Source organism: Propithecus coquereli, unplaced genomic scaffold, assembly GCF_000956105.1.
Source record: "Propithecus coquereli isolate 6110/MARCELLA unplaced genomic scaffold, Pcoq_1.0 Scaffold252, whole genome shotgun sequence".
NCBI lineage: Eukaryota > Metazoa > Chordata > Mammalia > Primates > Indriidae > Propithecus > Propithecus coquereli.
The window spans coordinates 4,793,739-4,808,779 of record NW_012148086.1 but is presented as its reverse complement, the minus strand read 5'-3'; the positions used below and the strand labels follow the sequence as shown (position 1 = coordinate 4,808,779).

General features: G+C 39.2%; 1 protein-coding gene across 2 annotated transcripts in view; it reads left to right on the top strand.

Moving 5' to 3' along the window:
- Positions 1-279: 279 nt before the first annotated feature.
- Positions 280-15,041, top strand: part of STK17A (serine/threonine kinase 17a) — a 50,835-nt gene continuing 36,073 nt past the window's right edge. The window contains exons 1-2 of one of the 2 annotated variants that reach the window (XM_012646980.1): positions 280-666; positions 10,209-10,421. In XM_012646980.1, coding sequence (XP_012502434.1) covers positions 464-666; positions 10,209-10,421 — 416 coding nt within the window. In that variant the 5' untranslated portion in view covers positions 280-463. The remainder of the gene's footprint in view (positions 667-10,208; positions 10,422-15,041) is intronic. The other variant, XM_012646981.1, reaches the window with a different exon arrangement.

Sequence of the window (15,041 nt, the reverse complement as noted above, 5' to 3'; positions counted from 1 at the left end):
GAAGTTCCTGCTCGCAGCTCTTATCCCTTTCATTAACCTCGGGTCAGCTTTCGGAACTCTAGATGTTCAACAGGTGCGCAACTGGCTAATGCAGTCGGCCCTAGTGCCCAAAGGGTGGTGCTATGCTCACCTCCAGGCCGCCCGGGCGGCCCCCCAGCTGCACCTTCTCCCACCCGGTGCAGAGAGGGCGCCCGCGAGGCACCGGGCGCTCCGGACCAGCCGGAGCTAGCGAGGGGAGGGGGCGGGGCCGAGGCGGGGGCGGGGCCGGGCACGGGATGGGGCGGGGCCCGGCGCGGGGTGGGGCCGGCTGCGGGAGCCTGGCGGCTGCAGTCCAAACGCCACGCCGGGGGGTGAGGGTGTCTGAAGGCTCCTCGGACCCGCACGAGGCAGCCGGAGGCGGGCCCGTTACCCGCCGGCTTCTCGGACAGAGCCGGCAGCCCGGAAGGAAGAGCGCCCGAGCACCATGATCCCTCTGGAGAAGCCGGGCAGCGGCGGCTCCTCCCCGGCCACGGCCGCTGGCTCGGGCCCCGCCGGCCGGGGTCTGAACACACCGCGACGGCCGCCGCCGCCCCAGGCCCGCGGGCTGCTGACGGAGATCCGTGCCGCCGTGCGGACCGAGCCCTTCCAGGACGGCTACAGCCTGTGCCCGGGCCGGGAGCTGGGCAGGTGAGGACTGGCGGGTCCCGGGCGAGGATAAGTGCTGGGCCCGTCGGCGTGGCCGGTGCCGATAACGCGCGTTGTGACGGGGCACAAAATCGGGTGCTGGCGGCGATTAGGGCAGCCGAGCGGTACCAGCTGCCCCTCCGCGTGCCGCGGCGAGTCCCCGAGCGAGTCATTTTACCTAGATAGTCTGTGAGAGAAGTCGCCAACGACAGGTACAAAGGAGCTAGGATTCGTTTCATCGGGTTTCCGAGAGCCTTGACACCTTCCTCTGCTCACGCCCTTTTAACATCTGTGATGGTTTAAATGGTAATTTAACGAGAGAAGTGTGTGAACCGCGCTCTCGGATTGACCCGTAGTAGCGAGTCTGAAAACCAGAGGTTTATGGAGTCAGCTGTGTTTGTGCCCTTAAATGCTTTTGGCTTTCTCCGTCTCCTTATGTGGCTTTAATAAAATAGTAATACCAGTGTGACAACTTCCTTTGCTCCGGTGCTGTGTTAACTTCTGTCAGCCTTCTGCTGCGGACTTGATCATTTTAGTTTTCTTGGTTGGTTTTATGCTGTTTTACTTCTAAAATATTTAGGTCCCTGTGGCTCAGTTTTAGATTGGTTTCATTCATAGGCTCGTGGCCCTTTTCTCACTCCTTACTTTGCTGTGAGCTGGCTCTGGCCTTCTCCCCATCCCACCCTTTTTTTGTGGGAATGGAAAGAGTTTACAACTTGGTCTCTTTTTAAAGTTGTAAGAGGTGAAGGCTATTTGGATGCTTTACATTTTATATGCTGAAGAGGGGTGATATAGTGATTTTTATGGGTTTAGGGACTCTCTTCCTTGAGAACAGTTTGAAGAAATTGTCAAATGCACTGGCTTTGGGGGGGTCGCTCCTGAATTGGTATCCTTACCCTGCTTGCTGTTTGCCTGTGGGTGGGTTACTTAGACGCCCCAGCCTCACTTTTCTCATCCATGAAACCATAAATGACAGTGCCACCTCACAGAGGTGTCGTGAAGATGCCATGCCTGTAAAGCACACACCAGTGGGCCTGCCACTCAGTGTTCAATAAATGTTCACTATCATTGCAAACATTTGTCCTGGTTGCAAAATAGCACCATGTTGTAATGGGAAAGGTCCCAATAGATGTGACAGCTTTCAGTTGAGGTCTTGGAAAAGGCATTGTTACAAACAATGTTAAAGATGCACTGCCTTAGAAATGTTAAGGTAACTTTTGGAAATAGGTTTTATTTGGGGGGGGCGGAATCCTACCTTAAAAATGTCTTACTTATTACAAATGTTAACAAGGAAAAACACCTTTCAGGAACAAGATTTACTTCACTGCTAGGCGCTAATTGACTGGATCTGTGTGCACTTAATTATGACAAAAGGAGAGAAAGGAGCTACTGACTCAGCTAGATATTCTGATTCTTCGAAATTCCAAACATTCTGAACTAACCCTGGTTACTTGAAAAGGAAAACAAAGTTTTCCATTATTTGTTTGAGTTGTCTGGCTTCATTCCACAAAGGGAAAACTAGTACAGGTATTACAAAACTGAGCCATCTTCAGGTGGCAAGCACTGTCTTGTAGACTTTATAATGAATGATTTAACCTGAAAACTGATTTGCACCCCACCAGTTCTTGTGGTACTAATTCTTCCAGGAATGTTTCTTTCAACTTTTTTTTAAGCTCTATTATGAAATTAGCTTGCCTATAAGGTTTTTTTTTTTTTAAGATTGTGATATCTTCTACGTACCTTTTCCTATATAAAGTTCTTGTAAAAGGAATAGATCCTGAAGCTGCAGAACAATGCAGTCATTAGATACTTGCTGTAAAATCCTGGAGCTGAAAAATAAAATTAATCTATTTTTTTCTTTTTGGTACCCTTTTTCATTATGGAGACATTTAATGCAGTGATTAGGAACATGAGCTTTGGAGTCAGACAATCTGAGATTGAATCTTGGCTCTTACTGGTTGTTTTTGTTTTTAAACATGTTTGACAGAAAAGTAGCTCTTACTGGTTATATGGCCTTGAGTACATTACCCAACCATTCAGTTGCCTCATAGGGTTGTTGAGAGAATTAAATAAAATAAAACATATATAGCCTTAGGCTTGTGCTTAGGGGATGCACTCAATAAATGTAATTTATTGTGTAACTCAATAAATATTATTGTAAATGTAACCAAAAAAGAAAAAGAAGAAAACCTGCACACAATCTCAAAATGGGCCTCTATCTCTGGCAAAAGTATGAAATCACAGGAACCATTTAAGTCTCAGGAAGTAAAAGTTCTGTTTTGTGTTATAAACAGTCCTTGTTTAAGGCTTATAAATTTTGTGTGTGTCTTATGGTTTTAACATAGTTGAGTGTATACTCTGTAGTAAGATAGAAGACTTATTTTTCCAGCTGTTAATTATGGTTGCATTTCTGATATAACTCTAATTGATCTCATGCTGATATAGAACTTGCAAAATGTCTATGTTATATTTTAATGGTGTGGGAGGAAAAACAAGATTTTTTCATTTTATTCTGTGGCCTTTCATTTAGTAAAATTAAGAAGGGGCATGAAGAGTTAACTGTTTAAACAAATCGATTTCTTTCAGGTGCTACGATTATTTTATCAGAAATATAAAGCTTTTGAAGAGCTGGCTGTTCAAAGAGAATTTTTTAAATGGTCAATATTGATTCCACAGTAATGACAGGATGTGATATTGATCATTTAAATGTCACATTCTTTTACGTCTCCAGCAGAGTCTATAGCAACCTAAATGTAGGTAAATATATGATGTAAAACTTTCTTTTATTGCTTGAAGCTTGCCTTGTTATTCGTAAGGCTTGTTACCTTTCTTTGTGTCAGGATCTGTGCCAGTGTAAACCACATTAATGGTTTCATTACTGAGGAGTAGGAGAAATGACCTTGGGTTCTGAGAAGTTTTTCATGTTGATTGCCCTTGAGTTTATTGATAATATAGGAACAAAAAGATGTTTCTAGAGATTTAAAAATATACCAATTTCACATCAAATGCATGTGTTTTCATCTAGTCCTCAACTTTAACATTTTTAATATATTCATAAATATTTTTCTTAACAAAAAAATTGTCAAAAGAACATTTTTTAAATATTATTACATGCCCACAGTTGAATTTTCCTATGGAAAAATTTATAAATCTGAGTTACCATCTGGAAGAGGTACTTCATAAATGTGTAGGCTTTACAGTTTTACAGGTGCTTTCACGTGCATTATATCATTGACTCTTACCACAAGCCTATTTGAAAACCTCATTTTTGAGATGAGAAAACCAAGACAGAGATTGAGTTTGTGAGAGACAGCAGAGCTGGGACTCCTGACTTTGAAATCACTTACAGTAACACCACAAATGTTTTTCAGAGAATGGTCCGTGACTAAAATAGTTTTTGCGAAAGGATGTGTTAGTGAGTTCCAAACTGGAACAAACACTACCAAGCTTCAGTGTCATATAGTTACCACCCAGTTGGGCCTTAAAGTAGCTAGGGATGTCCTATCTCATTCTCCTCAGAGCAGTTAGGGGTAACAGGGACAAGAAAGGATTTGGGGGAAGTATGGCTTCTGCTCTCAGGCAAGTAATTCATTAAGTCAACTGTTTAGTTTTTAAGAGTTGGTGCTTAAAATGTTAAAATCTTAATTTAAAATACATGAACTTAAGGATTTAATGAATTTCATTCTCTATAAAACAATAACAAAATTTTATAAAATCCAACTATTGAACCAAGCTATGGTCACTGTAGCTATGGTCACTGATTCACCTCTGTAGGTAAGTAAGAAGGAACTAGATTTGTTGAGGGAATTTACACTTGATGTGAAGTTCAAATCAGATCATCTCCAGAACTCTTCTGTTCTATGATTTTTATTTATTTTTATTTTATGTTTTAGAGATGGTGTCTCACTACGTTGCCCAGGCTGGTCTTGAACTGGGCTCAAGTGATCCCTGCCTCAGCCTCCTGAGTAGCTGGGATTACAGGTGCAAGCCACCATGTCCAGCTCTATGATTTTTTTGGTACGAATTATTGTCATTGGTTATAGATCTGAAATTAGTGCCCAAAACAATAAATATAGCTACTGATTACTGATCATTTACTGAATGCTATGCATTTTAAAGATATAATTATGTTTAGTTTTCCCTGCCCTGTAAGGTGAGTACCATTAACCTCATTTTACAGATGAAGAATCCAAGGCTCAGAAAGAATGAATAAATTGCCCAGGATTACAGTTACTGGCCAGAATTTAAAACCAAGTTTGGCTGTTAAAGCCCTGCCTATTCTCATCACTCACACTGATGTCTTATTTGAATGGATTCACTGGTATTTACATTTAGGGCCAACCAATAGTGTATATTTTTTTATTGTTTTCCTTGATCTTTTCAGAGGTAAGGAATACGGAAGCTATTTTAGGATTTTTTTTGAATGGAATTTCTTTATGTTTAAGACATCATCCCAATGTAATTAAGCAAATATTGTATTTATATATTAAGGACAGAAGGCATCCTTCCCCTATCCTCTGGAAGTTACTACCAAATGTAACAGTGTAACAGATCAATCACTGTCCCCTTCATAGGCAAAATGACATGCTACTGGAAGGTCTTATGGGAGAAATAATATTTGAGCTGATCTATAAAGAATGAAGTAGCCAAGTAAGATACTCCAGCCATTGGCAATAAAACAAAGAAGACACAGTGCTAGAAAAATTCTGTAAACAGAATGGCAAGTAGTCCAGTATGTTAAACGTTATGAGGTTAAGTTGCCATAAAGCTTTTATTTAACAAAATAATAAGAGTTATATATACTTAGCGTGTTATCTATTTGCGCACCTGCTATGTGCAAGGTACTATGGAGATATGAAGATGAATAATAAGTGAGGTCCCCAGAACTCTCAGTGTAGCTGGGGAGACAGCCATGGTATAAGAGAACAAACTGTAATATGTCAGATTGGTATAAATATAATTATAAACAAAGCACTTTATTGAAATTTAGAATAAAACAGGACCTTAGACACTATTTTGTTTCCTCTGTGTACGCCTCAAATTAGCATCTGCATTTTCTGATGTTTACCTGAAATTTATATGGTCTGTTTATTATTGCTTCACCTTTACCTATAACCCAGTACTTATATTTGGAATCCATCCAGTAAATGACATTCTCTTTACTGAGAAAGGCACCTCAGACTTCTATCCAAAACCTAAAACACAATCTTTTGCCAAAAATCTGTTATTGTTTTTATAATCTTTATCTCAGTGGATGGTACCACATTTACATAGTACCCATATTAAAAATCTAGAAGTTGTCTGTGACTTCCACCTTTCCCGTCTCCCCACATCTCTGCCTACAACTCAGTCTGTCAGGGAGTGCTAGTAAATCTTGACCCTGAATGTCTTTTAAATGTATTCTCTCTTCCCAGGCTCCACTGCTGCTACTTGAGTTCAGGCCTATTGCCTTGAATTATTTTGTTGGCCTCCCTGTTTATAGTTATCACTTGGCAACCACTCTTCACAGTACTATCAGAATTATCTTTTTTAAACAATTATCTTAAGAATCCTAATAGGTGCCCATTTTAAACCTGGTAAAGCGCAAACTTCCTTAGCAAGTTATACCTAGTTAACGATGTTCACCATACCTTCCTGAGCTCTGTGTTAAGCACTGGTAATGCAAAAATGAATGAAATTTGGTTCTTGTTCTTAGGGAGCTTGGACTGGTGGGCCCAATTCAAGCGTCTTTTCCTCTTGTTATATTGTTCATGTATCTTCCCTTTCCTACCACTCTGGAATATACTTCCCTTGAGTAGTTCTGAAATGTATTCATTTCTGACATTCATCCCAAAATGTTTAATGAAAACTTGAGTTCTCAATTTTGTACATAATAGTAAACTATAGATGTTTGTGAAATGAATGAATAGCTTTGAAAATTGTTAACAACTATGTATTCCAGGAAGAAGTGTGGCTTTTAAGTCAACAAAGAAATAGATGTACAACCAACATCTTAGGCCCTTTGAGCCTCTGAGCCCCAAGTCTCTGTATATAACTGTGGCCCCCGGCATCAGAAAAACATCATTTTTTAAATGTTTTACAGAGGCCTCAATAACCTAAAGTTAAAGATTGAGATAGCCACAATTTTTACCATAAAGCCATGGTAAAGTATTCATTTTTTTTTTTTTTTTAATAGAGATGGGGTCTCACTCTGTCATTCAGGCTCGAGTGCAGTGGTACAGTCATAGCTCACTGCAGCCTCCAACTCTCAGGCTCAAGCAATCCTCCTACCTCAGTTTCCTGAGTAGCTGGGACTACAGGTATCGGTCACTGTGCCTGGCTCATTTTTTTTTTTTTTTTCCAGCGATGGGATCTTACTAAGTTACCCAGGTTGGTCTCAAATTCCTAGTCTCAAATGATCCTCCCTCCCGGGCCTTCCAAAGTACTGGGATTACAGGGATGAGCCACCATACCCAGCCCAACATATGCATGTTAGAACTCTTTTGGAGTGTGGAATTTAGGGAACTCTGTACCAATATAATTCTGAGTCTGTTCACTGGGATTCTGTACCTTGAAAGCTGAACCTCATGTTTCCCGACTCCTCCTCAAGTGGTGATAAAGGTCCCCTTCTTGCACCAGTCATCTAGAGACAAAGCCGTACATGCTTCCTACAGTCACTATGACCCACTGTCTTCCTGTCAGTAGTATGCAATATTAGAACAATGGAAGAGTTTTCAGTGTGGGATAGTGCAGGGGCCAACTAACTACACCCAGCTACCTATTTTTGTACGGCTCACAAGCTAGTAATGTTTTTCTGTATTTTAAATTGTTGAGAAAATCAGAATAAACGTAATATTTAATGACATGAAAATCATATGGAATTCAGGTTGCGATGTCCATAAAGTTTTCTTGGAACCCAGCCACACCCATTCATTTACCTTTTGTCTGTGGCTGCTTTTGCTCTGCAGCAGTGGGCTTACACAGTTGCCACAGAGACCATCTGGCCTGCAAAGCCAAAAATATTTACGATCTTGCCTTTTACAGACAAATTTGCTGACCCCCAGTATAGTGTATGATACAATGGAAAGGAAGGAAGAAACCTGAAACTGTGAGGGATGCTTCCACAGAAACAAAGGTGGTGTCAGAGTAGTCATCGGTATGGAAGCAGAGCCGTGGGAACTGCATCCTGGCGCCTCAGGAATGGGTGAGGAGTGTGGCGGCAGACAGAATAAGTGTGGGGAACAGGCCCCAGAATTTAGCAGTGGCTGTTCTGGAACAGCGTTCCCAGAGTTCACAGGTTAGCCCTGTGTGAGTCCAGTTCTCAGTTTGCTCAGTCACTTGTCTTTCACATCTGGTCTTCAAAAATATACTTTCAGGCTAGATAATGAGTAGTATTTTACTTTGCAGTACTGTGTTACTTTGAATTTTAGGTGTGGCAACAATAAACATTTGTGTGTTTGATGTGGGAGTGCTCTGAGGGCCATTCGACTGAGTCATTTCTAATTTACCAGGAACATGTTCACTGTCAATTATATGTTGAGGCTTCATTTCATATCAGTTTTTTACAAATTAAACTTTCTCTTTTGAAAGTTCTGACATGGTAGGTGTGAAAAAAAATCAAATTATTAAGATTTTTTTTCTTAGAAGAATCCAAAGGTCATTGGGCATCTTTTAAAACTTGATGGAGATATTAGCCTAATGATTTTGTGAGGTAGAATAAAAGGCGGTATTAGTCTTTGATGAATTTGTTTATAGTTAAAATAACATAAAATATAAAATAAAAACAGTATCCAGTATCTATAGAAGTCTTTCATATTTCTATGAATAAAAGATCTGAATAAGGTTGGTATTAGGTGGATTGGTACCAATTTGAACGGCTATAGGGCTATACCTGAGGATATTTGTCATTCCACATTTTTATTACTAATGGTAACAAAAATATAGAGGGAATGATAATCATATTTGCAGTTAAAAATAGATGAGAAGGAAGAATTAGTACTCAAAGTTATGCCAATAGTCTAGAATGCTACCAAAACCTAGAAGTTAGAACTTAACAGGGCAAATTATTGTATTTAATTTTTTAGAAAGCATTTTTAAAATATAGTCAGTATGAAAATACTGAGTTGACAAAAATTCAAGGAGAAAAAAATCTGTGTGATTTATTTACCAGCCCAATATAAAATAATGAAAAACCTGTCAAGTTTTTTAACAAGCAATATTAGGTTATTTTATGCCAAGATCAACAAAATAATCATGCAACACTTTGATCAGATTATACCTGGAGTAGTTGCTTCAGATTTGGTTGGCACATTTTCTGATGAGCCATAATAGTGAGGGGTCAAAAAACCTCATGGGGACGAGGTATTGGGACATTGGGAAAGAGAAAAGGGAGTGGCAGCTGACAGGTTGGGTTCACTGTGTTCCATATCGGCAAGTCTGTTGTGGAAAAGAGAGTGGGGTCTGTTCTGTGCTGCTCAGCAGAGAACCAGACTGCAGCCCTTCAGTTGAAGTCAGGTTTAATGAAAATCTTATTATTACAAAATAATATGTGCCCAGTAGTAGAGGAGATTACCTCATAGTTTGAAATAAGACATTGACATTTGGTGTTGGGTTAAAAAAAAAAAAAAAGTGATCTTTTTTTCCCCCTTCCTTGGCTTCCGAATCTTAGAAGAAAACTATATGATTTCTAAGCTTCTTTCCAACCTAAGGATTTAGTGGATATTTATGGGTGTTGACTATCACAACTTAATGATTTGTGTGATTAGTAATATTTTATTGAGCACTTACTATATGTCAAGTACCATGCTAAGCAATTGACATGTTCTATATACTGTAATTCTCACAACCTTGTGAAGTAGATACCATTTGTGTCCCTGTACAGATAAGAAAAATGAGACTTAAAGAGGTTAAATAAATTGCCTCAGGTTATGTGTCAAGTGCCACTTGTGGAATTCAAGCCCCCATAGGTCTAGTTCCAGAACTCATACCTTTGATCAATATGCTATACCAGTTCCCCTGTTTGACCTGCTTATTAGTTTAATGACAAATTGTAGTATATTAAGATAATGGTGGTTGTATCTATGTAGGAAAATAAGACATTTTCAGCTGATGTTATAGTTAGAATGATATGAATGAGAGCCTAACTTTTATAATTTTAGAAGGTGATAATGTTCTTTAGAGTCAATTAGTGACAGTGAAATTTATCATATTAGGAATTCTTGTGACCAATTTATATTAAAAAATCAAATGGCTTTTTTAAAGATTTAAATCATTTCATGTATAAATGTGCAAAAAGTTAACCAAGTTATTTTTTGTATAATTCTGCAAAAGATATTGACTTTAATATTTGGTTATTTCCTATTTAGAAAAATTAATTTTACAGGTATTTTATTTAATCTATAAATCTATAGATGTAGCTTATATAAGTTTCTAAGTGAAATGGCTACTTCTGTGATTGATAGAGCTAAATTTGAATTTCTACCAGTGGGTATTTGGATATTTTATTAAAATTTACCATCTCTGGAAAGTTGTCAACTTTAACAGTGAATATTTTTGTTTAATTCTAGGGGGAAATTTGCAGTGGTGAGGAAATGTATAAAGAAAGATTCTGGGAAAGAATTTGCGGCAAAGTTCATGAGGAAAAGAAGAAAAGGCCAAGATTGTCGGATGGAAATAATTCATGAGATTGCTGTACTTGAACTAGCACAGGACAATCCTTGGGTCATTAATTTACATGAAGTTTATGAGACTTCGTCAGAAATGATCCTAGTTCTGGAATAGTAAGTATCATCTTCCTTAGGCTATAAGTGTATTTGATAGTCTACACTTCCTTTACAGGATACCACTCATCTGTAATAATGTTGCAGGCCCTGGTTCTCTGGAAATCTGAGGGTTTTCCAGATCTTCTTCATGTGTTCCTCTTATTAATTTGACATGTTCAAAATTGGCAAGGGTTTATATATGTTAGCTTTTTCATTTTCATTCCTTAATGAAATTCTTCTCATGATAGGGTAAAAAGTTCTCTTATGTTTTTATTAGAGGCATCCTTAACAAGGTAAATAATATCTAAATATTAAAATAAAAGGCATTTTATAATCCCATACATGTTTTTATAGTCTGAGTTAATCCCCTTTCTTTTAGAAATAGTAGTCTTGATTCTTACCATGTTTTCAGTTTGAGTAAGTAGGTACAGCACAGAAAACAGCTTTGGAAAACAAAGGACAGTTCTTTATCTCCTTTAGAAATCCTGGTTTCCTCTCTTCTTCTCCTGCTAAAGGAAAAGATTGATCTGAATACACCGAAAGCCTTAATACATCAATAAACATAAACAAAATGAAAAGACAAACTCAGAGAAAAATAGCTCTAATATCCATTCAGCCAAAATGATTATAATTTCTTTAATATATAACTGGATCTTACAAATATATACAAAAACATGAACCTCCCAGTTTAAGAAGAGTTTGGGCCATAATCCTGAATATTGAAATCCCAAAAGATCAAAATCCCTAAAGTCTAAAATTTCAAAATCACAATTCTGAAAGATAAAAATCCCAAAAAACATAATTCTGAAAAAAGTAATTTTAAAAATTCTTTGAAAGACATTTATTTACATTTTTAAAGGGGGATTTGTTTGAGAAACATAAAAATCATTGTGTACCCTATAAATATGTACAACTATTATATGTCAATTAAAAGTAAATAAAAATATTTTTAAAATATCACAGAAGGCTTCATAGTCTGCTTGACACAGTAAAATAGGCAATAATAACATACATATTTTTACAAGCATAAGCACTCAAGTATACTGAGTCTGTAAAGGAGTGTGCACTATCAAATATGCTATCGAGTATAACAGTTACGAGCAGTATTTGTAGAAATGGGTGAGAAAGTGAACTGTATAAACGCGTATCACTATGGTTGATAATTGTATTCACCCCACTTTGTAACTATTAGTCATTTGAAATACTGTGACAGACAACATAAGTCTTTTCATGAGATTGATCAAAAACCAGAGCGAAGATCTTGAGAAATTTTATCTTTCACAAATGCAGGTTCCTCATTTATTTGAGGAAGTGTCAATGTTTATACATACACAGTGCTTACACACAAAGTCAGCATTTTGTTAATGTACTTTCGTAGAGTCAAATTTGCAAAATGCATAAAATAAATTAGAACTTTCTAAAAGTTTTTACACAATTTATCCTCCAGTATTGGAAATGATGTGAAGATGAAATGAATAGCATGGTGAATTGTTGCTCCATGTAAAGGTGCAGAAGTTGTACATGATTGAATAATTTGGCAGGGAGAGTTCTTGTGAAATGTACCTGCATTTCACTTCTGTAATCTTCAAAACACTCGCTGCACTTGTATTTGGAGGGGGTTGCGGTCTACAAATTTTGTAAGTATATATTGTCCATTTAAAAGTCTGGTTATTGCTTGGCCATTGCAATTAAATGATTCTCTACTTTCAATACACCAGTAATAATTAGTTTTTAAACTTTTATCTTTCACCATTATGTAGTCTCATATGCTTAACTTAATCACAGCCCTTTTGCCAGGGGACAATTTCACAGATCTCTCCCATTGTCTTCTAAGGAATATACTGATACTGTGCTTCCCCAATACCAAATCTTTATTAGTCAGATTTCTCCAGAGAGACAGAACCAGTAGGATAAATATGTCAGGGGATTTATTAAGGGAATTGGCTCACACATTTGTGGCTAAGAAGTCCCATAACAGCCCGTCTGTAAGCTGGAGACGCTGGGATGCTGATGGCGTTTCTTAGTCCAAGTGTGAAGTCCTCAGAACCAGGGAAGCTGATGATATAACTTTCAATCCAAGGCCAAAAGCCTCAGGATCTGGCATGGGGACGGGTAAATCCTGGAGTTCAAAGACAGGCAAGCTTGGAGTTCTGATGTTTGAGGCAGAATGAGAAGTCTGTCCCAGCTTTTAAAGCATCCAATCCACCTTCTGAATTTGTCTGTCTGGGCCTCCAGCTGATTAGATGGTTCAGCCTGCCAACTTTGAGGGCAGATCTTCCCCACCTGGTTCACTCAGACTTACAGTAATCTCCTCTGGAAACACATAGACACACCCAAAATAATGTTCTACCAAGTTTCTAGGTATTTCTTAACCCAGTGAAGTTGACAACTAAAACTAAGTCCACTAGTCCACCCCTTGCAAACTTGGCACCCTTACACATCTCCTTTATTTTTTTTTTTTTTTTTTGAGACGGAGTCTCACTGTGTTGCCCGGGCTAGAGTGCCATGGCGTCATCCTAGCTCACAACAACCTCAAACTCCTGGGCTCAAGCAATCCTTCTGCCTCAGCCTCCAGAGTAGCTGGAGATCTAGAAAAGACCCCCTGAAATATTCTCTGACCAAAATCTCCTCCTTTGTCTCCCATTCTTGCAAAACCTGCTCTTTGGCCTTTAATCCTTGGACCCTTCTCAGTTCTTCCAGCCAGCTCCTGACTGTTTTTCTTCCCTCTTCTTCCCTTCCCTTTAGTGGGTATTTCTACTGATCTCTCACCAGCACCTCATATAATTTCCCTCTTCCTCTTGGTCATCCTCTGCAACTTGTTGGCCAGTTTGAAACCCGGAACACATACTGTGTGTCCCTCATCCTGTGCTGCCACACATTCTGGGAACGACTTGAAGTGTTTTTGATCTGTTTAGCACAAGAGTTCCATCCTCAGCTGGGCTCATGGGATAGCTTGGCAGTTCTTCCTAATCTCTCATCAATGTCCTTTGAGCATCACCTCCAGGAATTAATCAATACCTACCACACTGTGTCTCCTGCCCACCTTTTATTAGACACCCGGCCTTTTCTCCCCTTTGTGGAGAAATTAAAACCATCAGATACACACTCCCTCGGCTCCTTCTCCAAATAGCTCTGTCTTCACTGCTCTCAAGCCCTCCCCTGCTGTTGGAAAGAGGAGATTCAGCTACTCGATTGCAAGGCTAAAAGTTTTATCTAAGTTCTTTAACTCTTGTCCTTCCTCTTCTAGGACCTCGGTTTTGTTTTTTAATCAGTTACGTGACCTCTTCCAGAGTTTCAGTCCCTCCTCTGGTGGTTCTTTTCCCTTCATCTTCTAATGTTTGTCTTTTCTATCCTAAAGTTCCTTATCCTCAGCTTTGGCTTTTCCTAAACTATTGTTCTGCCTTTCTCTTTTCTTTACTGCTATACTTCTTAAAGGAACTGTCTGAATTTACAGCACTCCTCACCTCCGGTCAGTTTTGTTCTCCTTCACTGACCATTCATGTGTTCATGTGCCAACACCCCATTCACTTTAATCTGACGCCATCTGCTCTTCTAAAACTTCCATGAGGTCACCAGCCCTGGTTGCCAAAATCGATCTCCCCATTTTCGCGTTCGTTCTATTTCTTACTCTCTTTAAAAACTTGATATCATACCTTCTTTTTTGGAATATTCTTCCTTGGCTTTCACAGCCCTGTTTGTTTGTTTTTTTTTAATCTTCTCCTCCTCTCAGAGCTTTTTACCCTGTTCTGCTATATAAAGGAAAGCATGCCCCAGAGTTCCGTCAGTGCTACTGTGTCATGCATTTATGTTTTATACATTTACCCTGGATGATAACAATCCGTTGTTGTGGCTTCAGCTATTATTTACATGCTGATTATTTCTAAATTTGTGTCTCCAACCTCGCCCCTCTCCTGAGCTCCAGCTGCCTATGGCATATACCTGCATCCGACTGCCGATCATTATCAATTCAAAATCAATACTCTTGCATTGCCCTTTTAGCGACTGTTTTGCTTGTTTCCCATTTCCATTGGTATCCCCATTTATTTCACTGCTCAAGCTAGACAGTTTGACGTTATCATTGATGCCTTTATCTTCTTTAACACTCAGGTACAGGGTAATGAATTACCAAGTCTTCCACTTAAAGCTCTCCAGTAGCTTCTTAGCTGATCACCTTGGCTTCAATTCTAGGACATCCCTCCTGCTGCTGTTACATAGCTAACAAAAACGTGGATGTGGTGGTGTTATTCCCTTGCTTAGAAACCTTTAGTGGCTTCTGTTGCCTCAGTGATCAGGTTTTTAGAACCAAAATCAGTATGATTGGGCCAAAAAGCTTTGTGTTCTGCTTTTAAAGAGAAAGTCTTAGAGATATACTCTTGATGCTGACATGTCAAAATGCTCAGCCACGTCAGTAGATTGTTGTGGAAACAGGCTGATGATGATCACTGTATCAGTTACTCATTTCTGAAGCACCTGCCATGTACACTATGTACTAATAGGTGCTGACAACATAAAAAGCAAAAAAATTGGCCGGGCACGGTGGTGCATGCCTGTAATCCTAGCACTCTGGGAGGCTGAGGTGGGAGGATCGTTTGAGCTCAGGAGTTCGAGACCAGCCTGAGCAAGAGCGAGACCCCCGTC